The sequence below is a fragment of the Pterocles gutturalis genome, unplaced genomic scaffold (genome assembly GCF_000699245.1).
Source record: "Pterocles gutturalis isolate BGI_N339 unplaced genomic scaffold, ASM69924v1 scaffold31492, whole genome shotgun sequence".
NCBI classification, from domain to species: Eukaryota; Metazoa; Chordata; class Aves; order Pterocliformes; family Pteroclidae; genus Pterocles; species Pterocles gutturalis.
In genome coordinates, this window is record NW_010108914.1 from 1,186 (window position 1) to 28,920 (window position 27,735).

The window sequence follows — 27,735 nt, forward strand, 5'->3', positions numbered from 1 at the left end:
GTTTAACATTTTGGCAGACGTGTATTACAGACAGGATTAAAAGCAGCTGAAAGCAGAAGAGCAGGGTCTGAGCTGTCAAGGTGATTGTCAGAGAAAATGACAAAAGGTGCTGAGTTCCTAGGAAGGAAGCAGGACTGTATCACTTGGCCGTTGTAGCTCGGTGGTGGGTGGAAAGGGGGTTGTCACTGACACGATAGTAGATAAGATAGGATAGCTGCTATGCTACTGCTGCCTCGCACTCATAATGAGTCACACTTGAAAGCAGCATATTCTAGACAAATGTGCAATTGTGTTCCTCTCTGCGTTATGCTTTTTGCATCACTACTCTGTAGTTGCTTCATGTTTTTCAACTCAAGGATATCTAGAAATGCAGCTTTTCATTGAAATTAAACCCGTGATGCTGAGATAACCCTGTGACTCCAGGACCTTCAGAAGCAAGAGGGCACACCATGAAATTCAGAGTGAAGATAGCAAAACTTGTCCCATGCTCCAGTGCTAGCCTAGGAAGGGGAATGTTTGCATTTAAAAGTCCTTCCCTTGTTTATGAGAGGGTTGAAAAAATATGTCATGTAGGTAGTTTTATTTGTGTAGAAATCTACAAGATGGGTACAACACATTTTGGAAGGTGATGAATAGTTAGATAACTGTCTGATGCTATGAACATCTGCCTTCTTCCCAGCCATTTACTCTTTTGCTTTGTAGCTCGTGTAAATGGTTAATCAAAATATGCTCTTCCGTGTCTAAGTCAGACATGTATAAATGCAAGGTCTGAGAACTGGAGGCACAGTAATCAAACATTTTTTTCAAACTGTCACATCTTCTCCCAGGCAAGGACCACTGTAATTAACAGTTTCTACTCTAGGCCTTCTGTTTCACTATCAGTCAAAAATGGATATGTGAGGCTGTTTTCTGTGCAGAGCTTCTGCTTGCAAAGAGGTTTTCTTTCCCCCACAGTTTGAGAAATCTGTCTCAGCTTTTTGAATACCAGTGCAGCAGTACTAGAAAATTCCCTTGCATTTTTATTACTCAGAGTAGCAAAACCTCACTGCAGGAAAAAAGACTTTTAAAATTTTTTTCCCCAGAGCTTTTATCTGACATCTTGAACTCTTGAAAAGTATCACCCAGCCTCTTAGGATTGATAGACCAAACTATGCAAAACAATTGGCCAACAAATTTTCCTCATTTTTGTGTTCAATTTCAAAATTTGTTGAAATTTCAAGTTTGAAAAAAATGTTGACCTCCTTGTGATCCAGTTGCATTGGTTTGATTTGTTAAATAAACCCCAATGTGTGTGTCTCTCCTTTTTTTTTTTTTTTTTTTTTTTTTTTTTTCTCTTCCTGAACAGGGACTTTTGAGAATTAATTGCAGTTTCGGAAGTTTTTCCCATTTTTAAACCTGACTGAATCAGCAAAATGCTTGCTCCAGTTCCAGAATTATGGAAGTACATCCCTGAAGAAATCCTCATCCAGATTTTCTACTATCTTTCTCTTCGAGACAGATACACAGTCTTCCAGGTGTGCAGACAATGGGCTACAGCCGTTTCTTCTAGCTCTGTTTGGCACTTCACAGAGATCAGGTAAGAGGAATGGATTTCTTATGTCTGAGCATCTCTACAGGCATAACTAGATCATTATGTTTTCAGTGCCTGTCAAACATTTGCACCACCCTACTTTGACATTATTGATGTTAAATATGACTTCTGTGTGTGATGATATTATCTTACATGACTAGCACGTTTTTAGGTAACAGGGAAAACTGTGTTATATGCTGGGTTTCTTTAATTGCTGCTGCTGATTTGGTTCTACAGGAACTATTACATTCTTAGGTACGTTGCTCTAAGTTGCCATTTGAAAATGGCAAGAGACAGTTACTAACCATCTTCATCGTGACGCTTACTTCTCTGATGGGCCTTTTTGGGGACTGACTCCTCTCACCTCCGGACTCCTTCAGCATTTGGCCTTACAGTGACTCTCCAGGCATCAAGTGAGAAGCAGCAGCTAGGGTACCTGTTGATGTTTGCAGAAACACTAGAAAGGAGTGTACTTGCTTTGTGCTTGCTCAGCTCTGTGTTCACCGTGACTAAGAGTTTGTTTTAACCTTCCAGCTGTGATTCAGAGGATGAGGAAGGTATGCTGCAGAGCCTGCTCCAGTTCCTCAGCCAAATCAAACACCTGAAGATTGTGTTTGACCAGTCCAAGGAGGTCAACCGGAAGAATGTGACACGCATCTTGGATGTGTTGGCGAAACAGAACCACAAACTGCAGCAGCTGTGCATTGTGTGCCATGGGGAGAACCCCTATTTCTACTCTGGCCAGGACATCCTACAGAGTATACGGAATATATGTGACACTGAAAATCAGATAAATCTTCAGCATATTGATTTTCGAAAAATGCCCTTCACTCTCGATGATGAGCTTGTTGAACTCTTAGCTACCGCCAACCCAAACTTGCACAGTTTGTTCATCAACAACCGCACCTTGGTATGCAACGTGGCACCAGAAACCATTAGGAAAGTTCTCAGAGCATGTCCCAAACTCTCAGCCTTGGGGGTTTATTATGCCAGTTTGTCTGACGATGTGTTTCAGGAACTCCTCCAGCCCGAAAGAGCAGCTTTCACCCATTTAGACATTTTCTGTGAGCGCCTGGACAAATATATACCAGTTATCTCGGATGTAAGTCAAAAGCATCCTCAACTCTGTGTAGACCTAGAGTTTGATCATACGGTCCCTGCCAGCAAAATACCACGGATCCTAAAGCTGAATATACCTGTGAGCACACTGCAACTTAACACCTATAATTACATGGTAGATCAGATTAGGTTTGTCACTCAGAGCTACAGCAGTACTTTAAAGAAGCTGACGCTGCAAACCACGTCCTCGGAGGACTTAAATTCCTCGCTCGTAGATCTGGCTAGGCAGTGCAGAAATCTGCTGGAGGTGCACTGCTACTGTGTGGTCAGCCAGGAGGTGGTAGAAGCGTTCCTCACACACTGCGCCAGTCTGAAACAGTACACTCTGAAGGTCACCAAGGAACGGCACCCCTGGAAACCAGTAACAGTTCAGTGAGTGGCTCCTACTGCCTTCCTGGGGAAATAGTGGGCATCTGCAAGAGGACAGGCAAAGAAGATTTAGGGCTATAAGGAAAATGCTGCAGAATGCCCTCTGCGCTCACTGAGAACGTGCTGTTTCACCAGTACTGGCTGTTACATATGATGCACACCTGTTCTGCAGACCAAGCATTTGCACTCAAACCTGATGGAGAAAGGATTATACAGAGAAATAGAATTGCTTCCCCCTGCTTTTATTTTCTCTGTGAGGTTATGTAGGGCAGGTCTTTTTTTCTTCTCTGCTTCTTATTTAGCAGAAAATTTGTGGGTTTTTACTGAGGACCTCAGCCAAACTGAATTTTGATTTTACATTTTAAAAGAATCTCAAGGTCAAGCACATTGTGCCAGGTGTCCAAGTGCCAAGTACTTAAACAGGCAGTTAAGGAAGTGGCTGCTTCAATGCAGCCATTTTCTGCCCAGGGGGGTACTTCCAGTGAGCTACAGCAATGAGCTGTGGTCATCTGATGGGAAATCCACCCTAACTTCGATAATTCCTTTTACAGCATTTCAGTGATGGTGAGCTCACCCGTTATCCAGTTGTCAGGTAACTTCCAGTTTGGAAGGGTATAACAGGAGCTGAGTTATGTTAGAAAGTACAAGCAGGAGAAAAAAGCACGCAAAGAAAAACATTGGCAAGGCAATGGCCTGCAAATTCCCTTGTCCATCATGTCTTTCTCTTGCTCAGGAATGCAGATTTCGAGGTTATCATTTGAATGCCTTTGCTTTCAACTCATTACTAGTGTTTCTTAGGAGAAGCAAGAGTGTTAACAGTTTTTGTGCCTGATACCTGCATTTACAAGTGAGTTACCTTGCATCTGAATTAGGATATATGTGTGTTGGTTTGTTGTGCCAAAGATTTTGGTGAATGTTATTTGAGGACCAGTTTCTGAGTTGAAATCCTGGCATAAAGCTGCACTGCGAGCACCTATTTAGAGCTATCTAAAGCATTTGCAGTCATAATAATGATAATAATAATAAAAGCATATTGTCATCTAGACTCTATGTGTAGCTGTTTTTATCACCCTTTCTTCTCATCCATGAGCCAAATAATTTCTCTTGACAAATAACATAGGATCATCTGTGCCACAACGTTTAGGTCAAGAAAATTCCAAAACAATTACTCAGGAGCCTTCACAAACCTGGCATTGCTGTGCCTGGGTGTCCCACGGACTCTCTGCAGGTGGGTTCACTCCAGTGACTTGCTAACCTCCCAGCATAAGGTGCGCAGCACGTGTTCCCTTTGCATGACGCTGCGCATTTATTCACAGCTCAGTGAGATCGGCTGCAGTGCATTTTCATTCTGTGTATTGTTCTCTGGGGCTGGTGATGCCATCACATTGTGCTGAGTTTTTAAGAGTGCAAGCAGCACTGCTGATGTGACTCCCTGGGAGCCTACTTTCCACTGGCCTGGGATAAAATTCAGTGGTTCATTCTCTGTCGGACGCACACGCGTGCAGGGAGGCAGGCATGCCGAGAGCAATGGGGTTAGCATAGCAGGGGCACTGAAAAACTATGCAGGATTCACCCAGCTCTCTGGTGATGGATGGATACTCCAGCAATGTGCCAGCCTTCCTAACCAAACTGTGGACGCTGGTGGAAGATCCTGAAACAAACCATCTCATCTGCTGGAGTAGTGTGAGTACAGCAAACATCGGGTGTCACCGAGTGCCTGGGACTCAGGGAGAAACCAAGGCATGGGGCTCAAATGATATCACAACAACTTTCTTTTGCTTTGCAAGTGCTGGCCAGCTAACTGGGAGAGTGAAAGGACTGATTGTTAGTGGACTTTTTGGATATACTTGATATTATTTATTTGCAATATTGTGGCTTTTCTGTTTCAGAGGCGTTAGTGGTTTGAGAGTGTTTTAATGACAATATTTACACATTTCACTTGAAGCATCTCAAAGGGTATCTAATATTGAATCTTCTAAAAATCCAGACTCTGAGAGAGGTTTTTCACCTAGCTTCAATCTGTGGTTCCTTAAAGTTTCCTTAAGTGCACCTTTTCTAAAAGGTGCAAAGCCCTTTAAATAATTCCACTGGTGTTTGTGTTATTTCACATGTGTTTCTTAACAGCCTTTCATAATGCCTTGGGAGAAGGCAGCAGATAAACAGCTCTCAGACCTGAAGCTGAAATCTGTAGTTTAAACAGATCTCAGACTGGCACCCTGAATTGCTCATTATTTTGGAAGAGCTTTACTTATGCTTCAACTAATCTGTGGTGATCGTGGTGATGTGTGTATTCTGTACAGCTTCACAGGGATAGGTTGCTTTGCTTTGGCTTCTTATTTGTCACTAAGATATCATTATACTATGTGAAATCAAAGAATTAAGATCATTTGTTTGTCCCCCAGTACGGTATTTTGATACTATGCTGTGCCTTTTACCTGGTTAAAACTTGCTGCAAATAATGTTGTGATTTGTCTTCAGCAGGGAGTTACCAGAAAAGTTGTGTGCTCTGTTCTCCGAAATCAAGAATCTATAACAAAAGCAGATTTAAAGGGAAAAAAATGTCTAAAGCAGTCTTTCGGTCATGTGTTTGTGTCCAGTAGAGTTTTCATTCAAAACTTGAGGTGGAGTGTGAGCTGCATTGTTAGCCAAGGCAACGGTTGCTTTCTGATGTTGGTATTACCAAGTCACTGAGTTTTGGCATCCTGTGTTTTAAATAAGGACTTTCAAACTCAGAAGGATTTTCTAACGTGTATATATAGTCCCCTCCCTGTTACACTTGTACCAATGTTACTGTTGACTGACCACTACCACTGTACTCTGCTGTCCTGCACCCTAACATAGGCTGTAGCTAGATTTTTGTGAGGTTTTGGTAAGGCTTTTCGATGTCTAAGTTTTCCGTGTCGCATTCACCTTGTCTATTCATCAGTGTTGGAGCTGAGAAATTGTGTGCATGCCTAAGATTTCTGGACATAATCAGAACTCTTAGAAAACAGGACCTATAAAGATCTATGAACTGATTCTTACCATGAAGGAGAAGAGATGGAGAGGAAATGTGGTAATGGTTTATGTATACACTAAAGGCTGTTGTAAGGTGGAAAGGAAAAGTCTGCTGTGAGTGTCCATGGTGGGTTGGACAAAAAGTAATTAAATGAAGTTTCTAAATGGAAGATGCAATTAAGAAGAACTCTTAGCAAATTCCTAGAGTAGCTTGCCTGGGCAGCGCGCAGGGTGTCTGTCAAAACCAGTTAAGATAAGCATCTGCCAAGACTGACATGCTGCAGAGGAGACTTTCAAACTTTGTCCCAGCTTGTGCTCCTATGGTGTAAGACAAGCAAGGCACAGCTGCTGTATGGGAACAAGATGGCACATGCAGGGTTCATCAGTGATCACAAAGTAACTGTGTCTGTAGGTACCCTTTTGGGTGAGCAAGCTTCTGAGATCATTGCAGCCCTGAATTCAAAGGAATGACCTCTCAAGAGAGGCAGTCAGGAGGCATTCAGGTACACTAAACGCTCCTGCTTCTCGTTTTACATCAGCCTGCCCAGCCTGGGACACAGCTGTATCCCCCAGAGAGTGAGTGGACAGGAGCACAAGGGAAGCAGGATAAACCAGCTCTGCCCCAAGGCAGCCTTTGCAGTGTTGGGAAACCCTGGTCCCTGCTGTCGTGTCTGCAAGCTCAGTCTGTGAGGATAATTCCAGCATACAGGTTATTAGGGAATCTATTAAGTGCTTGATCAGCCTTGTCTTCTGCTGCATAGGCTAAGGAATGGTAGGGAAGACCACGCTGATGGTCAGAGGGCACTGCTGAGGCAGTCATGTTCAGTCTTTGCAGCAGTGAACAAGGAGCAAGAAGTACAGCTGACCCAAAGTCGCACATTTGCGGGTGTGCAGGGTTAACTGTTAGAGCTGACAAACGAGCCTGAGCACAGAGGGAGATGACACTGTTTGGTGATGGAAATGTAGTGGCAAGGAGTAGGGCTGCAGGGTTTGCCAAATAGCTGTTTTCCACCAGGCTACGGGCACACACTGGCCCCTTTTTAGTCACTGAGCTTTCTCATGGTCCTGATTACACTCCGTGTTTTAGAAAATTCCCGGCAGCCCTGCCTGCACCCATGCAGCTGCGGACCCTGTGATGGGTGCGTGGTGGGACCCACACGCCGCTGGTATGCTCCTACTGCACGAAGAGCCTGAGTGCTCACTCTTATGAAACTGTCCTTCTCTGTCAAAAACCAGTCCACTGTGAAATAACCCCCCCAAGCTGACACACCACTTGGCTGCTGGTAATAACGCTGAATGCAGCAGGATGACTTTGGCTGTGCGGGTCTCAGACTGCTCCCTGCCAACATTGTGCAGACCCTGGTGTCTTTAGTTAGCTGTCCCATGAAACTCAGCTGCAGCTGAGCTGCTGAGGCCCTAATGTCTGCACTGGAATGGGTGTCTGCATCTTGCCTGTCCCTCCATAAAACTGGGGTGAGTTCAGGCTGCGCAGTTGGATGGTTCCCTGGGTAGCTCTTTGCAGTTCTTTTCTCTCCACAAGCAAAGCCAGTGTGAGCCCCTAAATACGCTTCTCTGCAAGTTTACAAAACTGCCGCATGTGCCTCAAACTCCATGTCTGAAATAATGATTCTTCATTCCTCCAAATTCCCTGTGCTGCTCTGCCATCCAGAGCAGAGACAGGATTTAAGGTGAGCCCCCTGTGCCCATATCCTGGAGACACTGAGGCTGTTCAGGTTGGAGATTTAGAAAATGTTGTTCCTAAGTGCTGGTTACAGGTGAAAATTAATTTTCAACTCTTCTGTCCCTTAAGAAGGTCGAATGAATTGCTGTTTGCAAGATGTTTCAAGGCAGCTTCAGTGTGCTGTGTCTCACAGGCCCTCTCTGTACCAGCTCACCTGTCAGCAGGCAGAAGGACAGGCAGGGAAAACAAATGGCCTGCAGTCTGTCTGTCTCTGCCAGGGATCCCAGGCAGTTTGCCTTGTTTTGCAGTCACGGATCCTGGCAGTGCAACCCTGAAACAGATATTTTATCTGGTTACCGTGCATGTTGCTAGCCTGGAGTGTAAAGCATGACTGTTAAAGTTTTGTGGCTGCTCTTGTGTCTGTGTACTTTCAAAAATAGTCAAGAGAAGGTGTGTAGAGCTTCTGGATCAGTGTGATGTCTTCATGGATGATTTGCTTTCTTGCCTTGCTGTGCTTCTTATGCCATGTCTCCAGGCAGCGTTCCCTCCAGGACTGCTGTGCTCTGGAGCAGATAGGTCAGAGTTAGACCTATAGAAGCAGATGGAGAGGTTATAATGGCAATTCCTACTTTCCAGGATGTTCTTTAGGCACCAGAGTCTTTCTCTGAGGTCCATGTAAGGAGGGACAATCACAAACTGCCAGCTATTTGGATGCAGAAGCCTGTAGTTTCTTTCTTACATCTAAAGCTCTCAGCCAAGCAGTGGCAAAGCTTAGTAGAAAAGATCAAAACTGCAGTCATGGAGGAGGACCAGCTGTGCCAGAACAGAAAAGAGCACTTCTGTCATTGAAGGCTGTTGTCACTCGTCTCAGCTTCAAGGTGACAATTCAGAGAGCACGGCTTCCCCTGCTGTAGGAATCAGGGGAATCATCTCCTCCTGGGCCTTTCTCAGGGTCGGGGACACTCCTCTGACTTTGCCTTTGTCCTTGTCTCCTTTGCAGAATGGCACCAGCTTCCATGTGTTCGACCAAGGACGCTTTGCCAAAGAGGTGCTGCCCAAGTATTTCAAACACAACAACATGGCCAGTTTTGTCCGGCAGCTGAACATGTGTAAGTTCAACCTCCAGATCCTAGGCCATGTGGATGGGAGTGACAGAGAGTGGGGGTGGGACAAGAGCCATGAAAGAGAACTGTGGATAGGAAAGTTGAGATCTCACATATATGAGTTATTGTGGCATTATTGGTTTTGCCAAAGAGGACCTGCCTCTGAGATGCCAGGGGAGCAATTTCCCTGTCTTGACCTTAGATTCCAGCATGAAATTTCTGTTAGATCAAATTGTAAGATGTGAGCTAAGAAATTTCAACTACCAGATTGTCTTTTCCATTTTATTCTATATGGGGCTTTTTCTAGCAGCCTGATACTGTGACACCTCCCTCAGAAACTGCTGCTTTGGAGGGTAGCATGCCCAGAGCTTATCCATTTCCCCAGCCGCATTGCTCAGCTAATAGCAGACAGTACTGCTCCCTGCAAACCCTGCCTTGCTGATCAGACATTTTCACCCTTTAAAGGAGGTTTAGGTGTGGTTTTCAGACACATCTAGACCCCTAGCTTCTGGAAGTTTTTCAATTACTAACTCACAACGTTCCTCAGTAAAGTTTTAACTTTGCTGTTTAACTATACAGTAGCCCTATTGTAAATCTTAGGCCAGTCTTTAGATACAGTTTAGAAACTTTTCTAGGACTTCAGAGAAGTACTCAAAGTAGATTTTCAGATTTGTATGTAACCCTTTTTTCCAAAAGTGACACCTGATGCTGGTCTGTGCCTTTGAAAAACCTTCCCCTGCATCCCTTTGCCTTGCAAATCAAACTCGAGATTTCATAGGGACAGGCATTTCAGGTCCTGGCAGACAGACCAACGTGCCCAAGGGATTGCTGGCGAGGCCTTCATGGTGTGAGCCAGCAGCAGCATGTCCCCAGAGCCGCTCTTTCATGGGGTGGCCAGCGGGATGCACTGAACTGGTTGTAGATACGGCCCCAAAGCATGCCCAGCCACGGGGAGGGGACATGGCTGTGCCTTGAGCACCGGAGCAGCTTGAAAAGTGGAGGGAGTGAACAGAAATGTCCTTCAAAAGTGATGGGATGAGAGGCGAGGGAGGCCTGGCTCTGTCAGCCCTTCACCCGCACCCTCTGCATGCAGATGGCTTCAGGAAGGTGGTGAACATCGAGCAGGGGGGTCTCGTCAAGCCCGAGCGGGACGACACCGAGTTCCAGCACCTCTGCTTCCTGCAGGGCCACGAGCACCTCCTGGAGCACATCAAGAGGAAGGTGAGGGGGGACATGGGCTGGCTGGGCCCCTGGCAAGCCCCCCAGACCTGTGCTAGGAGCTGGGGTGGGGAGGCTGGGGCGGGAAGGCTGAGGGGGGAGGTTGGGACAGGAAGGCTGAGGAGAGAGGCTGGGGCAGGAAGGCTGAGGGGAGAGATAGGGGTGGGATGGCTGAGGGGGGAGACTGAGGCACGGCAGACCCCTGTTCCAGACAGTTCCACACACTGGAGTGGAAAAGCTGCAAGGTGCTTTTTCAAAACATCCCTCAACAATATGCCCCAAAACTTAACTAATGGTCTGTGTGGAGATGTAGCTCCCTTGGTTTGCTTTAAGCCTGCTGTCTCTTTATTTCTTTCTCTTGGGCCTTCTGCTAGAGAGAAGTAGTGAATACTTGTTTCCTGTCCCTCAGGTGTCTTGAGCAGGAAACACCTCTCTTTTCCCTGAGCAGGAGTCCTTCTGTGCCTGCTGCCGTGGCTCTCTGCCCTGCGCCTTTCTAACCCTCCCACATCCCTTTTCTGGGAGGGATTGACCAGAACAGCGCTCCATGGTCATTGCAGGGGTTTCTAGCACAGCTGCATTTCTCTCTTGATAACTCCCAAAATGCTTGTTTGCTTTCAGACCACGGGCTGCTGTGCTGTAGACCACTCAGCATCACTCCAGGATCACCCCGTGATCTGATTTCTGTCCTCTCCATATACCTGTATGGTTGGGGTGGGGGTCCTCAGTGTGCAGGGCTTGGCTTTCATCAGAGCTTTGTCTGGTTTTCTGCTCTGTCGCTCAGTATCGTGAGAACTTCATGTAGTGCTGCATGACTGGGCTTGCTTTGCACTGCTCTGCTTTTGAATTGTTACCTGCTTTTCTAGACAAGTACAACATAACTCCTGCTGGGTCTCCCAACAGTCATCTCCTGTTATTATAGAAGCAATAACCTACTCCTACCATCTGTTTGCTATCTTTTAACCTGTTACTGATGCCCCCAAAGCTCTGTTCTCTTGCTGAATTAGCATGTTGACTTCAGCAAAAGCCTTCTGGAAATCCAAGTGTAATATATCAATTTAAAGCAGTTCCTCAGGCTCATTCCTGTAAAACATGAGGCTGTATTTGGTCTCTCTGTAGTTAAAGTAGAAAGAATTAATCAAATAACTTAGTTCAATTCCACCTTGTTCTTCAAAATACCTTTGTTTTTCCTCAAGCTGATTTGCAATAAGTCCCTGCGCTACTGGAGAATGTCCTCCTGCCAACAGACCCACTGTACAAAAGCATTTTTCCTGCTCTTTGCTCTATTTTGTCCCTTTGACCCTTGCAGTAATACCCTAAGGATAGTTCAGACTCCTGTGCATGCATCGCCTGTCCCAGTATTTCTGCACATTAGAGCCTGGCTGGTGAAAGTCCAGAGCCCCAGCAATTGTCTGTCCATGCCCTGCTTGTGTTGGTAAAATCCACCTATGATTTTTCCTCCTCAGGTGTCAGTAGTGAAAAGTGAGGAGACCAAGATGCGCCAGGAGGACCTCAGCAGGTTGCTATACGAGGTACAGATACTGAGAAGTCAGCAGGAGAACATGGAGTGTCAAGTGCAGGACATGAAGCAGTGAGTTGAATCCTACTCAGGCTGCTTCTCACGGGCATTTGCTTCTTGAGAGTTGCTGATCTTGGGGAATGTTTGAAAGCAGGAGCCTTACGCACCTCCCTCCCAGGGAGCACATGCTGAACCAGAGACTAAGCATAGGGACTAGATCTGTTCTATGCAGACCTGAATACATGCAAAATATGCCTCTCTGTCTTCTGTGAAAGGTAGATATAGTCTCTTCATCTATGTTTTCCCATTACAGATGAGGAAGGCACAGAGGAGACCATGCAGGGAATACATGTATAACCTGGGGACTTAAATAACTATATTTCCTCCAGATAGAAATAATGGCAAAAAGAGATGTAACCGTTTCTCACACCTAGAAGAGTCCTTGGCAGAAATGTGGTGGTGCCCACTCCAACTATCAAAAAAAAAAAAAGCCTCTCTGTCATCCTGCACCTCCAAAATATATCTGGCCTGAAATATATAAGAACACAGAACTGCTGTTTAGTCCATCTCTCTGAAGACTGCGTCTTCTGACATGGCCAAATTTGTTGTATAAGAGCAAAACCAGGCATATGCAATGCTTCTTGCATGTGACCACCTGACCTCCAGCTGTCTGAGATTCTGGGATTTTCTGAGTCAGACATGGTCACTAGGAATTTAGTAAAGGGATACAGTTTTGTAAATTGTGTACTTGGAGAGGTTTTTATTTGCTTCTAGAATTTTAATCCTTACAGAGAGCTTTGCTTAAAAAGCACTTGAATAATCAAAAAGACCCTAAAACCTTCTTTTATAATGAAAGCTGATCACCAGATGACACTGGCATCCTGGGCCTTGAGACAACACCATATACTGTGACACTGCATTCCAGTCCAGTACTTTGTGTGCAACGGATAGATATTTTTATCCTACCTCAAATTTTAATGATTCCCACAGTTAGTGCATGTATGAAATCACACCATGAAATCCAGGTACAGTGACAATGAAAGAGTTTCTAGGATTGTATCTTATTTAATTTTTAAGGAATTCCAGTACTGATTATTTGGCCTTGCTTTTCATTTATTCTCCCTTTTGATTTGCTTGCTCTCTTCCTCCATCTGGCAAAAGCCAAAATTGCATTCAACTGATGAAACTAATACAATTTTTATAAACTAAGACAGACCAGAAATCCCTGTCTGAAACCATGTTAAGAAATTTACGCTGGTGAAGAAGCATTTGGACATAATTCCAGTACAAGCTGTCAGACTAAGGAAAGCTGCTTTGCTGAAAATCCTGTCAGTACCAGTGCAGAAAGACGACTGCAGAGCTGCTTGCTGTACAAGTTGCTCTATGAGGGCAGCTACTGTGCTTTTTCAAGCCCTGAACCTTGCATGTGAATGAATCCACACTAGAAAGACTACAAAGCAAAAGGATTTCTAAATTTCACCTGTATTATAGGTTTTGCCTGCCTGTTGGTTTTGGTACATCCTTATACTCTTGAGATAAATCGACCAGCAAAACCTTTTGCAGCATGGACTTGGCTGGCATCCAGATTTGGAAGCAGCACAGTAAATAAACTCTGCATCTCCCCATCCCGGTTTCTGGGGCTGACTGTTCAAGGAAGCCTGTAAACTCCCCTCTGTGCTGTGCTTGCTCTAGGCAATTGGAAGCTGGACATGGTTCTGTGCTGGATGAAATCAATGACTCCCACTAGTCAAATCATTACAGTCCTCCTAGTTCAAGGCTCTCAGATGCAGAAGCATCCCTTTAGCTGTGCCAGTCACTCCCAAACGTGCCTTTTTACCACCACATGTATGAGGTTTCAGCAGACAGAGTACATAGGGTCTCTTGGTCTTTGGGGGCAGTTGTGGAGAGCCTGGGCTTTCTTGGCTCCCACAGGAAGAAAAGCCTTAGTGATCCAAATCATTCAAAGTCACAAATCAGGCCCTGCCGAAATTCTGAGTTTGGCCCAAACATTCCACAAAAACTAAATACATGTCCTCCTGTTGCCCTCCCCTACAGACGTTGGCTTCTCTTTATTAGTTTTTCCTCCATGCTTTGGTCTGTGGTTCTTTTGAGGTCAAGTAAAAATGAGGAAAGCAATTGTGTGACACCTTTTAGGACACCTGAAAAGAGCCAAGCACTGCAAGAGCCCCAGAGTGAGACATACTTTGCACAGTTGGGTCTACTGTGCATCATGGCAGTACTAGGGGCTGCTGGGATGTTTCTGTGCTCACGGAAAGTTTCTGTTTCACTTTCAGGCAAAATGAAGTTCTTTGGCGGGAGGTTGTTTCTCTCCGGCAGAACCACTCACAGCAACAAAAAGTGATCAACAAGGTAGTGGTCCTATAAACTCCAGTCTCACTTGTACTGCATGGTGTATGTCCTCTGATTTTGTTGTTGTCCCATAATCTTCTCCACACTCTGATATCCCAGTATATTTATTTTCTCTCTCTTTCAAATTGTGTGATTTTTTTATGTGTCCTATGGAAAATGGTCATTAGCAAAGCATAGATTATGCCCTCGAGCAAAATATTTTAATTTCCCTGTCCTTGCTGTGATGTTAAAAACCACTTTTCTGTCGAGGTCCTGACCAAGGGAGCACAACTCTCACTAATTGCTCTGTATTGGCTATGTTCTGGTTGTACCACTGCCTTTGGGCTTCCCAAATCTTTCCTCATTCCTTCGTACAAGAGAGAAGCCTTCCCCTTCTGCCAGCACTGAAGTGCAGGCAGCAGACTTGGCTAACCACTCACCCAGTGGGCACCTCCTGCAACTGTTACATTTTCTGATGTTGCTGGTAGAGTTGAGGAATTACTGTACAACCTTTTAGACTGAAGGAGCACTGTGGAACCATCTCCCTTACAATCCAGCACGACCAGTACCAGAAAAGGCCTCTCCAATGATTCCCAGATGGTGCTGATGTGACTGAGCACAACATATTTCCCAGGCCGCCTGAGAGCCACGTTCTGGCCCTCACGTGGCATCACAGAGTCATAGGACTAGATAGAAATGCACGAGGCTATCAAACCTTCCTCCAGCTCTGAGGCTGGACTAGCCACACCACTCATTGTAGAGGCATTTATGCAACTCTGTGTTGTTATATTGAGCAATGAGTAAGAAACAGCTGTGATATATAATAATAATGCTCTCTTTGTTTGGAGGTCAAAGCAGAGCATTAGGCTCAAGCTGACCTGGGAATATGTTGTTCATTGATTCCTTTCCAAAGCCATTCTGTGTCCTTTTTACTGTCCTGTTACATCAACACTGAATTTCACAGGGCTGAAAAACTCAACTGAAAGAGCTAAGACCTCCATGCAGGGTCTCCCCTAGGAGGTTGCCTCTTTGATTTACAAAGTCCTTGCCAGACTTTATAGAGCCTCTTATAAAGGTCTCTAAAAACTTTTACAGAGGCCAAGTCTAACTCCAGGCCTAGGAATTTTTGCACATGTACTTCACAGTCTAATAAGGTTACCTGGAGTTCTGCATGCACAGAATTTCAGAGACAAAGAGCCGAGCACATGCATCTATCAGCCTTCACACAAAGCAGGTACCTGGCTGTGTTTCTTGAAAGCTAGGGAGATCATTTGCATTCTTGGAAAGCTTAGTTCAGTTTGAGGCTCCGATGTCTCATGCAATTTGGCTCCCATATTTCATTGTTGCTCCCAGCTTTGGGGTGGTGTTGGGAGGGAGGAATGTGTGAGATAAGAATGGCTGCAAGAGCAGGGAGTGCTGAATCACTCTGCTGATCAACACCGGATTTTGATCTCTCCTGACAGCTGATTCAGTTTCTGTTTGGCCAGCTCCAATCAAGCCCTAGCAGCACTGGGATAAAGAGGAAGCTGTAAGTACCCTTATGTGGTGCGCACACGCTCACGGGTGCATAATGCTGCCCCCTCACTAAAAGCACAAGCTCAGCTCGCCCAGGCAGGCGGTCACCGGACCAGGGCACCATGGTGATGGGAAATGAAAGGGCTGAACTGCCGAGTCAGACCTGCTGACATGCCCCATTCAGTGGTCTTTAGAGAAGCACCGTGTCAGCTCATGACCTTTATTTGGGGAATGCAGAGCGAGATGGGAGATGGGAACACTAACTAGTGGGAGGGTAAAGGGCAGGACCCCACTGCTGGTCCTGCAGGTTCCAGTTTTGCCACTTGTCATCAGTGGGAGCAGGGCTGGGCCCAGCCAGCCCACATACACCTTTAGTTTGACCCACAGGCACCAAATGGGGTGTGTATCCAACACAGATTTGGTGACATGTAACCTGTGGGCCTTACAGAAAGGAAGGTGGAGAAAGATTTTAGGACCTAAGTCCAGTACAAGCTGTCAGACTAAGGAAAGCTGCTTTGCTAAAAACCCTGTCAGTACTGGTGTGGGGTACTTTAGAGACATACATACCAGGGGGTATCTTTATAGAGATAAGAATAAGCTCTTCAAGGCAAGTGAATTAGGGGAGTTTGAATTAGGAAGTGTAGTGCCTTCCAGGAGAGCAGCCAGGCATTTCTTGCTCTGTGGTGCTTGTGATCTAAAGAAGGGAGAGGGGCTATTAAGAGGAATTTGCCTTTGTGGCTCAAGCTGAGGGCAGGGACCTGCCTGCACTTCCCGCCTTATGTATTACCTTATGGCCTTTGGTAACTCAGAAACCTCTCCATGCCTCGGAGAAAGGAGCCAAACTTCCCAAGAATGACTACTCAAGGGGGTTGATTTTCTTCAAGTCAGTGTCCTTGTTCTTGGCTGACTCTTGTGAGGATTGTAAAGGAAACACATTGAATGAAGGCGCCCGTAATCTGCACAAACCAGCTGGGTACTCTTACCTCTGCCTGCCCCCTCTGCTGAGCCTCTTAGAAAGGATAAGCACTGCATGGGGAATGGTAGCAAAGAGGGCTCAAAGGGGAGGATATCAGCTGCTCTGAGTCACTGAGGTCCATGAGTGGGGAGGTTTTCCTCCAGTGGAGTGGGGAAGCAGACAAATTAGATGCCAGATCTGATCTCTTAATTTCCACGATCAGGGCCATGCCCTCCCTGTAAAAGCTATGCAGCCCAAGAAATGTTGTCTTAGATTACCGCTTTTTGAAGAAAAGCAAATAATTAGTGAGAAACTGTGCTGAAAGGGGCAGAAGAGCACAGAATTATCTGCACAGTAACGGTGTTGGCCTCCATATGAAGAGGGACTACACTGATACAACCCAGCTGCAGTTTGCATGGTGTTGCACATGTTGATGTAAGTTTCTTCTTCCTTGGAGAAGATCTGTGTTCAAGGAACCTCAGCTCTTGTGTCTATATCTGCCCTTCTGTCTTTCAAAGTTTTGTTTTCCTGCCTCTCCTTTAAGAGACTGCAGGAAGGTGTAGTGTACAGCCTGGAGCAACTGTTGGCGCAGACCCAAGTGCTGAGTAGGAGCTCTGGGTAGGTTTGGACAGGATGGGTACATCTGTAGGTCCCACAGGCATGTCTGACCTGGGAGGCTGTTAGATGGGTTAGATGCCAAGGTTACTTTGAGGAGAAATGTTGGATGGGGGGGTTCATTTGTGCCTCCTGGAGCAGAGAGCTGGACACTTAGAAATTTGTAATTGTCACAGGGCTGGCTATGATATCTCAGTGTGTACAGAAGGGTGGCTTATGCCATAACAAGGTCTATGTCCGGGTGATTGAAATATTCTTTTTTATTCTGGGTCTTTAGTTAATGTCATAGAATAGAAAAAGGCTGTTAAAATGAGCTGTTAGACAACACTGAGATCTCAAGCATTGTGGTCACTGTCCCCTACTGTCCCTTCACTGTGGAATCTAATTGGAGTCTGAACAAACCTGTAATTTCTCCTGACATATCCAGCTCCAATGTCTGTAGGATGAAGGGAGCTAGGAATTATCTTCTGTCAAGCCTGTTAGACATTACTGTGGAAAAAAATGTTGGCTTTCCCTAGTGCCCTCAGCCAAATCACTGTCTTCTAAATGAACACTCTTCTCGAAGATATTTCTCCTGACTGCAGTACAGTGGGAGGAGAAGAGGGATTTCCTGGGCAGTTTTATAGGATCATCACAGTGTTAACAATAGTGGGTGTGTTGCAAAATATAGCAGTTCCCAGCTTCTCTGGGACTGCATCACAAAACCAAGAACTGCCACCCAGGAAGTTTCATGATGGAAAGCCAGTGCCATTTTGAGGCTCCTTCTCATTTTCTCTTGGTTTCAATCATTTAGTAAATATAAAACACTCCTGCTACAGGACCCAGCATGCAGACCCACCTCTTGTTGTCAGCAGGCATCTGTAAAAGCCTGTCAGTCAGTTTTTAAAGGCCTGCATGCAATGAGTTTAGGCTCTGCTTTGGTTTTTCTCTCCCCATGTTTTACTATGTAGTGAGTGAGTGGCATGGGTTCTTTTTGTGCAGTGCTATGTACAGAGATGTAGTTTTGCCAAAGAGGCCCTGAGCATGAGGGAGCTGGTAACATGGACAGATTCCCAGTATTGCACTAATAGTTTCAGCATAGCTACCTCCAGTTGAACAAGTTGAGAATCCAGCCCAGAGCTTGAAACCACCAGCAATTAGAAGAAAACAGGAATTGAATTTGTTCAATTCAAAATATGAATTGAAATTGCTATTTTACTTGCATCCTTCAAATAAGATCTAGAAAACCCAGATCGTCCCTTCTCTATATGGCTGATGCCCTTTGTTTCCCTTCCTTGTCCATAACACTGGACAAAACAGTACCTTACAGCTGAGAAAAAACAGAATACCCAGGGGGAAGCAGAATACCGCTTGTCTGAGAGACATTTCTTGTACGAGCAACCAGGAAGCAGTCAGTATGTGCTGGGGAAAAAAAAAAAAACCAACAAACTGTTTCTCTTCACAGACCTCTGATGCTTGACAATGGGATCTCAGCTCCGCAAGTGGCCAAGTTCAGCCGGCATTCATCTACGGACCCCCTCCATGACCCCTATTTCATACAGTCGGTAGGTTTACGCCAGCCTCTGAGCTTTGTGGGATTTCTTTGGCCAAAGTGGAAAAATGTTTGAAGCAATAATACAGATTACAGAGTAAGCAGTTTGGCAAGAGTTTGTCAGTGAAGGAGAGGAGAGGTTTGCAAAGCTGAGTGACATTTATTATTTTTTCAGCTCCCCTGTTTCAGGGAGGGGCAGATGCTTGCATGTGGGAGGCCATGGGTTGTGGGAGAGATCCCGCACACCAGACTCTCCATGGTGTTACCCTAGCCTGGCTCGTCTCAAGGGCAGAGGGGAAGAAGTATGTTCTAGAAGTGGGTACTATGATCTTTCTGACCAGAGCCAGATTTTTCTAAGTGCTGAAGGACCCCCACCCCACTAACCCACCAAAGCAGACACCAGACACATGACATTTATGCAGTTGAAGTACTTGAGCTGGCACGAGAGACCCATACTCCCCTGGTGGGCTGTGTTGGATCTTTCACTCCAGAGAAATCTAAGCAGTCTAGGCACAATGTCAGACATAGTAAAACCTGTCAGTAGCTGACACTTCCGTCACAGCGCTTATTTTACACCTGCACCTCTGTGTGGTTGGAGGAAAGACCAGAAGAAATTATAATGTTGCACAGTAGGTAAAAGCTTTCTTGGTTTCCATACAAGGACGACTCAAGGGCACAGTGAGTAACCCTAACTGTCTCAGATAGGACCTTGGACTTGTTCTGGTCCTCAGAAGGGTAAATCTATATGATTTTTTTTTCTTTCCTCAGCCATTGACAGAACCTGCCCCTTGCTTAAACAGCCCTGCAATTGCTGGAGGACCCATCATATCTGATGTTACTGAAGCATCACCATCCAACATAATAAATATGCAGTCCCCTCCTGAAAATGACAGGTAAATATGTCTGTGATTAAAAACAGGGAGAGTCGGATATGGACATGCATAATTTCAAAAGAGTTTTTTCTGGCTGTAATTTTACCAAAGTTTCTGTCTGATTCGCAAATTTCTATAGAGATAGTGGTCTGGAATATTTTTTTCCAGTTTGCAATGTGGGTCAGATTATCAGAACTGGAAGGGGGGGGGGATAATAACAGCATAACTTGCAGAACAAAATCATAAGTTTCATGCTGAGAACTTCCACTCCCCTCTTTGAGAAGTATTTGATGTTTCTTTGTTCTCAAGACAGGAGCTGTCTCTGACTTTATCAAATAATGAGATACTAACACTTGTTGGGTTTCTTGAGAGAGAAAGAAAGTTTCCTTTTGGCTTTGACAAAGAAGAAACAGAATCAAACTGTACATCTTTTTGCTAATGAGAATACTTCACAGCAACTTCCGATGTCTGACAGCTTTTCTGTGAAAAGGTCTCAGTAACTTAAGAACTGAATGCAGAGATATTTTAATGCTTATCTCTTCCTGCCACAGAGATGCAGTGTATTTAGGGCTAGTAGCAGAATAGCTACAACTATGTCAGTGGAAAGTAAGTAGACAGATGAATCATGGAAACAGTTTCTCAGGCATACAGGCAAGGCAGTTATACTCTAGAAATTGCCTGTAAATCTGCCTAATAATTGAAACTATAGCCATAAAATTAGCTAGAAGCATATAAAGAGCTCCAGATTAAAAAACAAAACAAAACAAAAAACCTGGAAGCCATTTCTAAAGCAGAAAAAATTTAGTATAACCTTCAAGTTAAGTTGCTTATTTCTGCTAATTACTGGTGGCCTGTTATCTGTGCTGTGTCTGCATGACTTGAGACTCTGAGAATTCAGGAGTGTGGTGCTTCCTAAATCAACACAAGCTGCTTCTGGAAGTTAGAATTCATGAGGTGAGAAGATGGTCTGAAAGGAATGCAGAGGAAGATTTTGTAGCGTCCCATACCATCCCATATGTGTGACATGCTCATGTGTTGTCTTGCAGCAAAGCTAGTTTGTAAGTGGCATAAGATAATATTTTTTAGTATGGCTTTCCATGCCCTGTGCTTGTTGATCTGTGTGCCTTTGTCACTTTGACTCCAGTTGTGCAGTTTCACAGAGAGCTGTAAAGTCTCCTGTAAGTAGTACAGAGTAGATTTTTACATTAAAAAATGCTGCTATTCAAAATTTCAGTGTCATATGTCTGTCTAGGAATAACGTGGAGTGCCTCAGTCACTGGAAAAAGGCAAACCTCTGCTTCCAAACAAGTAAAACATCTGCCAGGCACTGTCAGATCTTGATAGCTTCTGTTCCAAATCGTGCAGGGCCACAAGATCCTGACCTGTGTCATCAGGATCTCTAAAATGCTTTCTGGTCCAGTCCTAACTTTAGCATGTGAAGGTCTCACTGATCCCATTCCTATTTCTAGGGTGAAGACTTTTATTTTTCAGGGGAACCTCTCTAGCCTACTGACCCTTTAACCTGTCTAAAGCCTAAAACTCAGCTGAGGAATGATGAATGCATGGAAGTGTGTTTTCCATATTTTCAAAACAATTGAATGGGCCAAATTTGTTATAGCCATGACTGATGAAGTGACTGAAGATATTCCAGCTGAGCACGTTTGTGGAGCTTGCTGAAAAGGTTGCTGGGGTAATGGAAAGACTCTGTGGGGCAGTCTGATGGGAAAAGGAAGCAATTCCTTGTGCTATTGCCCTTCCCAGTATCACGAGGCCTTTGTGGAGCAGATGTGTCTGTGGTGCTAACTCTTGTCTCTCTGATACAGAGAGAAGTGCCTCATGCTGATCAAGGAAGAGCCAGTCAGCCCTGGAGTGAAAGCCACCGCTGAGCCTGATGTCCCCCTGCCAGGCTGCCGGGCTTGCTCGGAGCCCCCTGTGCTCCCAGTTGCCATGGTTCAGTCTGTTTTGGAAGGCAAAGGGAGCTGTGGTGCAGCCCCAGCGGGGACCTCACAGCCGTCCGAGAGAAGAGGCAGAAGGGCGTTACTGGACAGGTGAGGGGAGCGAGGGAGAGCTGTGGCCCTGTGTGTTTCCTGGCCTTCTCTCCTCATTAGCCGGGAGGAAAGGGAAACTGACTTTTAAGTTGCCTAACGCAGCCTGGAGAGCTCTACCCTGTACCTGTGACACCTGCTTAGAGGACCTGGGGAGCCCAGGGGACAGTTCACAGGGGCGGGGGGTCTGTGGATGACTTGCTTGAAGGACCCAACAGGGGAAGAGCTGTCAGAACATGTGTGTTGGAGCCATGGAAGCGGGAAGAGGCTTTTTGCAGTGAGAGGGATTTGCCCAAGGTCCAAGTCCAGACTGGCATCCATGTCTGCAGGTTTGCAGGCCAGTGGATGGCACTACACCTCCAGTAGCTTGTGTGCCCTCTGTCCTTTGTTTTCTGGTGTTTTCAGTTGCATAAAGTCATCAGGAAATATTTGTCACTGGTGTTTCTGGGTAGTGAATAAGGTGTTGGAAGATGACAGTCCATCATCATCATAACCTCTGCACCTCTGAAGGTACAACCTCTGTAGGGTAAGGCAGGAAAGCATTTATCAGACCCAGGCTTGGGCTTGAGAAGGAAATAATTTGCCCCTTTTCTAGTTGGATCTTTTATCACCTCTCCAAGGTGACTTTCCGGAGTCAGTGCTAGGTCTGACTTCAGGGGGCAGCCAGTCACTTTGGCACCATCATGTGGGCCACATGCTTCTGGGAAGGTGCTGGGGAGCTGACACTGTAAGAGATCTCCGCTTCCCCATCTCTGACTGTGTGAAAACCCACAAAACTTAGCTGCATTGCTGTGCTTGTCTCCTTGAGCAGAAAGCTAGGCAGTCCAAAGCAAGGCTTTCTAAAAGGTTATAAAACTGTGCCTTAAAATCATGAAATAGCAGGTGAGGTCACTCACAGGGAGAGAAAGTTGGGAGTTTGTGTTCACTGAGTGCAGAAGTCTGATACAAAGGGAAGAAGGTTTCATTATTTTGAAGCCAGGGCACGCAAGAATCCTGCATGTGACAGTCACCCAGAGAATGATGTCTTCTTGCAAGGGTGATTGGCACAGTGTCATTAGGCTGAGCTGTGGGGACATCGGGATGAGCCACCAGCTGTGGGACTGGCATCCCAACAGCACTGATCGTGTGAGTGAGTGTACAGCAGACTTCAGCAGCAGCAGGAAAGCGTGGTTGCAGCTTGGTGGATGATGTGGAAGCTAACTGCAGAATTCATTCCTGATGGCAACTGCAGCAATGTAAGCAGGACTGGGAAGGAAAAAAAAAAAAACCAAAACACTCAACAGAACTATCAGAAAGGCTTTTCTTTTTCTTTGGGTCCTTACAGAGAACCAAACTCTTCCTTCTGAACACACTGGCTACTTAAAAACATTTTATTAGAAGAAGAATCATCCTTTTGTAAACACTCTGGATTTTAACATAAATTTTGGGGGGGTTTTGGAGGGGTTAAACACAGCAAGGCCTCACAGTTGCTTCTTGAGCTGAATGTCTCTGGTAAATGTAGCCTGCCAGCTGAATGCCTCCAGGTGAAAGTCACTCCTTTAAAAGCCGTTAGTTAATAAGTAATTCAGCCATCTTGAACCCAGGAGGATGGGAATACAGCCTGTTCTGGATCCCAAGTGTCTCTCTAGAAGGATTTCTTCTAATTTTCACAATCTTGAAGAGACGGCCACAGACTGTCCATCCCACAACCACGTGCGTCACCCAGGAGTCCCACTTGGTTTACCGTCAGCCCAGTCCCCTAGGGCTCTGCTGGGTTGTACTTCTGGGATTAAACCAAGTGATAGGGCATGAACCCCAGCTGACAGTGGGCGCTTCGTTTTTTCTAGATGAGGTTTAAACATAAACCTTATGCTGGAGGGCTGCTCGGTCCTGCTTTCTATATGTATCTACGCAAGTCTCACTTGTGGCAATATTTCCCTTTGTCTTTTCTCAGAACAGATACTTCAGACCCGTTGGAGGGCTCCGACTGGAGCCTGGAGGGGCTGCAGCTGCTGTTGAGGAGCCAGCAGTACGGCCTGGAGCCTGCCAGCCTCTTGGATGTGAGTGTCAGGCCCTCTGCCAGGGCGGCCACAGGAACAGTTGTGAATCTCAGTGGTACCTTTAGGCTGTAAATCCCATAGACCATGCTGCTTCTTCTGTGTGGCACTTTATCTGTCACGTGCTGCCAATAGAGTCACAGCTCTGTTTTGACCTGCTCATAGGAACGGGATTTCAGGCTTTAAATTATGCTTTTTTTACATTTCTTCTGAAAATGTATGTATTTCAACTTCTAGGAGCACAAAACACAGTGCATTTGGAAAAGACACCATCATGAGACCTAACATGTACATAAAATAGGTTTAATATGACTTTCTAGCTAGTTTGGTAACTCCTTTAGGTGGGTTAGTTTATTTTTTGCATATTCTGCATCCTTAGATACTCCTAGACTGTGTTTAGCTCTACTGCCTTCCCTTTTCCTCATGGGCTGGGAAGCGGAGCCAATGTCACATCCTCTCTCTGCTGAGATCTTTGTCTGTTTGCAGTTCTCAGGTCACTTTTCTCTAGAAATGGATAGTGGCTTTTTTCTTAAGTATATATGCATAAATATGAATGTTTGTTTATTTCTCTAGTTCACTCTCTCTCTTCTTGTACATATAGCTAGTATATGAAAGGTTTTTGTCAGTAATCAATAACTCTGTACATAGCAAAATAATCTATATGTCAAAGATATGCTCCCTTGTGAAGGCGCTTCAGATGCAGGCACGTGGCAAACTTGCATGGTTAAAAGGGAATGATAAATCATTTTCAGAAAATCAATCTTATTCTCTTAAAGCCAGTTCCCAAGTGTCTGTGATTGATTTTGACTTTACAGAAAGCTTTTCTAATGGCCTGCTCTGTCACTGGCTCTGCTGGTTTCTGTTTCTTATTTCTCATTAGGAGGTGTTTTCCTGTTACTGACACACTTTTCTCTTTCTGTGCAACTGAACGTCACAAGAGCGAGGATGAATCATAAAACTGTACCCCAGGCCAACAGCTCCTTTTCCCAGGTTGCTCAGACTTCTCAAGAAATTGCCATTGAGGCATTGATGCAGCAGTAATCTGCCCTCTGCTACTGCGTTTTGGAACGCTTTTTACAAACCACATGAATCTGGAAGTATCCTAGGATCCAAGCACAGCAAAAAAAAGGGCTTGGACTTGCGTGTGCAGTGACACAAACCACTGCCCTGGTTTACGACATGACTGTCGCACTGGGTGCCTGCGCTGTCCCTCCACTGGCAGGCAGCAAGGCTTGCAGAGCAGCACAAGTGCCCACGACTCAGCCCTTGCTGTTCTGGCTCTGCTACACATGAACACACGTGAGCCTGTAGCTTTGGTTAGTATGTCAGAGCAGCTGAGGCACAGGCAGGCATTGCTTTCTGGCAGCTCTGCTACACGACACAAGAAGCTGAGGATACAAGTATCTCGAACCATTACACCTTTCAGAACCCTAATTGTATTTTTCTCCCAGCAGGTCTTTAATCCCAATTTATCTTTGAGTGAGTGGAATTTGACTGAAATGGAAGCCAGTCTGTCCCCGGTAAGAGACATGTATATTCTGAGATATGGTAATAATAGTAATGTAATGATGGAAGTTGAGCTTGTACATAACTGAAGAATGCTTAGTTATTTTATAGCCAGAGGGGAGAGTGTGGGGAAGCACAGCAAGCAAGCATCTCCTGAGGGGAGGCTGAGAGTGTTATCTTATACTCATGACCTGCCAGAGTGTGTTTAGATAACATGTTGATGTCCTGGAGTATCTGATTGAAACTGGCTGCTCCAAACCTTCTCTTAGTGTGAATGTCACTTCCTACTAATACCATAGATTCATAAAGTGTCTTTGTGCCAAAGCCCTTTATAAAATATGCCTTTAGAAAGTGTACATTTCAGGAGCAGTAAAACCACATGCAGTTAGAATAGAGGTTCATGCATGCCTGTACAGAAGAAACAAGGGGAAATTCAGTTTAACAGTATTTGTTTGGAATTGACATTGACACAGGCATTTCTGAAGTGCATATGGTGATTTAATAAACAGTGAAGGAAATATGTGTTCTGTGGCTGCGTTTTTTTCTCTGCTTGATGGAGGTTGAGTTTTCTGAGCCCTCGCTGCCAGCCAGGGTAGGATAAAGACTTGGATAGTTCTGCCACCTCTATGGATGCACAAGCAAAGTGTAACCTGTTCTAATGAAGTGTGAAAGGTCTCTAAGCCTTCTTTGTGATATCACTATCCTTTTTAGGTTTTGATTTAATAAGTTTGAATTTACTAGGTAATTCCACTTCCTGAGTGTTAGGAAGGAAAGTCTCTGAAGAGATAGCTAATGGTAGCAATTCTTGGAAGTAAGGGGCGGTCTCTTTTAAAAAGGGTTGCATGAGAGAAGAGGCCAAGGGGGAAGCTGCAGTGTTCAATACTGCAGTCCTCAAGTCCAGTGAATTTCCCAACATCTGTTGTAGCCTCCCTGAGGCTTACTTGTCCTACAGAAAGTCGTGAGTGTAGAGAAGCCTGGAAGCAAAACCTGCAGCAACTCTGCACCTGGAAGCACTGTGCAGACAAAAGCTCCTTTTACTTTAAAGACAGTCATAGGCAAATGGAAACAAAATTCTTTTTGTATTTGTTGCTGGCTGCAGAGGACTGGGGGTTTGCTTTGTATGGAAGCCGTGCAGGGACAGCCACAGTGACACTAGCCTGGCCAGCGCTAATAGGGGATTACATCTCCCTTAGCCCTCTCCTTCAGGCATATCTGCCCTCAAACACACGCTTTTGGCTATTTTAACAAAGTGCAGGTGGGGCTGGGGGAAGAGGCAGGGCAGAGAGGACAGTTGCATTGCTGGTGGATGTTGCGCAGCATTGATGAAGCACTGATTTTCAGAAATGGCATAGTTCTAACAAGCTCCCCTGTCTTTGTATAATTGTACATTGTAGTTTATATTTTTGCATCAAGATGCAGCGACTCACAGTGGATCTGGAGAAGAATGCAACTGAGCTGTCCTCAAAAGTGTTCAACCCACCGTTTAACAACGCCTGCCCAGGTAGGAGCACTAGCAGCTTTCACAGACCTGGGAACGGGGATGTGACTAAGGTGTAAAACATGTCAGCAGCAAGATGCAACGTCCAGCACTGACTATTTGCCACTTTCAGGGAACAAAACACATTTCTTACTTTACTTTCATGATTGTCAGTCAGCAATGTTTTCACAAAAACTGCTAAGCTAGTTACTGAGCAGTGGGAAATGCATGGGGGATAAACTGAGGTTTAAACACAATTGAACTGCCTCTGCTCCTACTTGGGTCCCCATCGTATCTGTCAGTGTCTCTACTGTTTTCTCTGCCTGTTCATTGCCACCTAAGAGCAATGTGGTGATCTAAGTGAAGTAGGGGTGATAAGAGCTGTACGGATACCATGTTTCCTCTGGCTCCTGCTGCACAGGACGTGACCTGGTAGCTGCTGGCAGCCAGAGGCAAAGGTTATGGCTCAGTTTCTCCAGACCTCAAGGGAACTGTCCAGCTGATCTTCTCCCACTCACTGACTCTGATAAAGTGTGCCATTGACCTTAGATACCAATCTAGAAGTGTTTTCCTGGGCTTGGAATAGTGATATATTCTTATTTTCATGTGTATTCAGCTGGGATAGACCTGAAAGAGAAGCTTTTGTGAGGCTTAGTTTGGTGCTGTAGCCACCTGACCCCACCTCAGAGTTTTGATGTATTGCGTGTAGTTCAGGGACTTCCAGTCTCCACCTTGAGCTCAGCGTCTTGCATGAGCATCAAAGGCGTTACAAGCCCAGCTATGCTGGAGAGAAGTCCTCAGCAGGCTGGGGCTGAAATGCACAAGAGGAGCATCCTCTGGTTGCGAAGCCTTTCTGGTCCATGCAGTGGCGTGCTGCTGGAGTAATGGGGCAATTGGCAGATGTCTCCTGCAAAGATGAGGAAAAACAGGCAATTCATGAGTGAAGGAGAAAAGAGGCTGCTCTTACCACTCCTCAGCATCTCGAACCATTTGGTCATCCCTCTTTCGCTTCTTGTGAGGCATCTCAGCGTTCAGGCAGAACCCAGCTTGGCAACCTGCAGAGATTCCCATCAGTTTTAGAGGGCTTTTGAGCAAGTCCAAGTTTGACTCAGGTGTTTCCAAGCATTTTTTGCCTGGAGTGAAGCCCCTCACCTCCTGTTGCAGTGGGGATTTGCCACTTTCAGTTCTTCATACATAAAGTCTGGTAATTTGCCTTCCAGAAACTGAATTTTCTGTTGTCCATTTGCATTCCTAGGGAAAG

At 45.3% G+C, this 27,735-nt stretch overlaps 2 protein-coding genes across 2 annotated transcripts in view; both read left to right on the forward strand.

Moving 5' to 3' along the window:
* The first annotated feature begins 1,350 nt into the window (after nt 1-1,350).
* FBXL8 (F-box and leucine-rich repeat protein 8) lies at nt 1,351-3,065 on the forward strand. The gene is made up of 2 exons (XM_010072801.1): nt 1,351-1,576; nt 2,105-3,065. Exons 1-2 carry the CDS (start codon nt 1,413-1,415, stop codon nt 3,063-3,065), a joined length of 1,125 nt encoding a protein of 374 aa, XP_010071103.1. The 5' UTR covers nt 1,351-1,412.
* A 1,553-nt stretch (nt 3,066-4,618) lies between these two features.
* The window catches only part of HSF4 (heat shock transcription factor 4), a 23,335-nt gene continuing 218 nt past the window's right edge, over nt 4,619-27,735 (forward strand). Inside the window, exons 1-13 of the mRNA XM_010072802.1 lie at nt 4,619-4,741; nt 8,737-8,845; nt 9,933-10,060; nt 11,521-11,645; nt 13,868-13,943; nt 15,386-15,450; nt 18,452-18,551; nt 19,307-19,431; nt 21,234-21,458; nt 23,389-23,494; nt 24,946-25,011; nt 26,411-26,498; nt 27,730-27,735. The exon at nt 27,730-27,735 is cut by the window's right edge and continues 218 nt beyond it. Coding sequence (XP_010071104.1) covers nt 4,619-4,741; nt 8,737-8,845; nt 9,933-10,060; nt 11,521-11,645; nt 13,868-13,943; nt 15,386-15,450; nt 18,452-18,551; nt 19,307-19,431; nt 21,234-21,458; nt 23,389-23,494; nt 24,946-25,011; nt 26,411-26,498; nt 27,730-27,735 — 1,342 coding nt within the window. The remainder of the gene's footprint in view (nt 4,742-8,736; nt 8,846-9,932; nt 10,061-11,520; nt 11,646-13,867; nt 13,944-15,385; nt 15,451-18,451; nt 18,552-19,306; nt 19,432-21,233; nt 21,459-23,388; nt 23,495-24,945; nt 25,012-26,410; nt 26,499-27,729) is intronic.